Source organism: Parus major, chromosome 17 (genome assembly GCF_001522545.3).
Source record: "Parus major isolate Abel chromosome 17, Parus_major1.1, whole genome shotgun sequence".
NCBI classification, from domain to species: Eukaryota; Metazoa; Chordata; class Aves; order Passeriformes; family Paridae; genus Parus; species Parus major.
The window spans coordinates 9,939,459-9,940,073 of record NC_031785.1 but is presented as its reverse complement, the minus strand read 5'-3'; the positions used below and the strand labels follow the sequence as shown (position 1 = coordinate 9,940,073).

General features: G+C 69.4%; 1 protein-coding gene across 1 annotated transcript; it reads right to left on the bottom strand.

Annotated features, from left to right (window-relative positions):
* Positions 1–615, bottom strand: TMEM203 (transmembrane protein 203). Its single transcript, XM_015645200.3, has one exon. The coding sequence runs from the start codon at positions 411–413 to the stop codon at positions 3–5; it is 411 nt and encodes a 136-aa protein (XP_015500686.1). The 5' UTR covers positions 414–615; the 3' UTR covers positions 1–2.

The window sequence follows — 615 nt, the reverse complement described above, 5'->3', positions numbered from 1 at the left end:
GCTCAGTTGACGCGGCAGGCCCGGATCATGAGCAGCTGCAGCAGGATGAACACCGGGGACATGATGAGCCCGTACCAGAGCTCCCGCGTGTGCTCCACCAGCTTCTGGCACAGCAGCATCTCGAACACGAACTTGAGGCTGAGGATGGTGAGGATCCAGAAGAGCCGCAGCACCGCCAGCCGCTTCTCGCCGTCCTGGAACAGCCGCACGGACACGATGGTGGTGAAGTAGGTGCTGAGCCCGTCGGCGGCGAAGAAGGGCACGAACACGATCCACCAGGAGAGCGCGGCGGCCGCGCCGTCCAGCTTGAGCACGAGCAGCACGGAGAAGGCGAGCAGGGCCAGCCCGTGCAGGAAGATCTCGAAGGTGGCGAAGCCGAGCCACTGCACGAGCTCGCGCAGGGAGAACAGCATCGTCCGGGGCTACGGAACCGCCACCGGCACCGGAACCGGCACGAGTCCCCGGCCCGGCCCGGCCCCTGACCCGGAACGGCACCGGCACAAGTCCCCGGCCCGGTTCAGCCCGGCTCGGTCCGGCTCGGCTCGGCTCGGCCCGGTTCAGCTCAGCCCGGCTCGGCCCGGCTCAGCCCGGCTCGGCCCGGCCCGGTTCAGCTCA

Bases quoted from the DNA above. Each gene is read 5' to 3' on its own strand.
- TMEM203 (XM_015645200.3), bottom strand. From the start codon at position 413: ATGCTGTTCTCCCTGCGCGAGCTCGTGCAGTGGCTCGGCTTCGCCACC.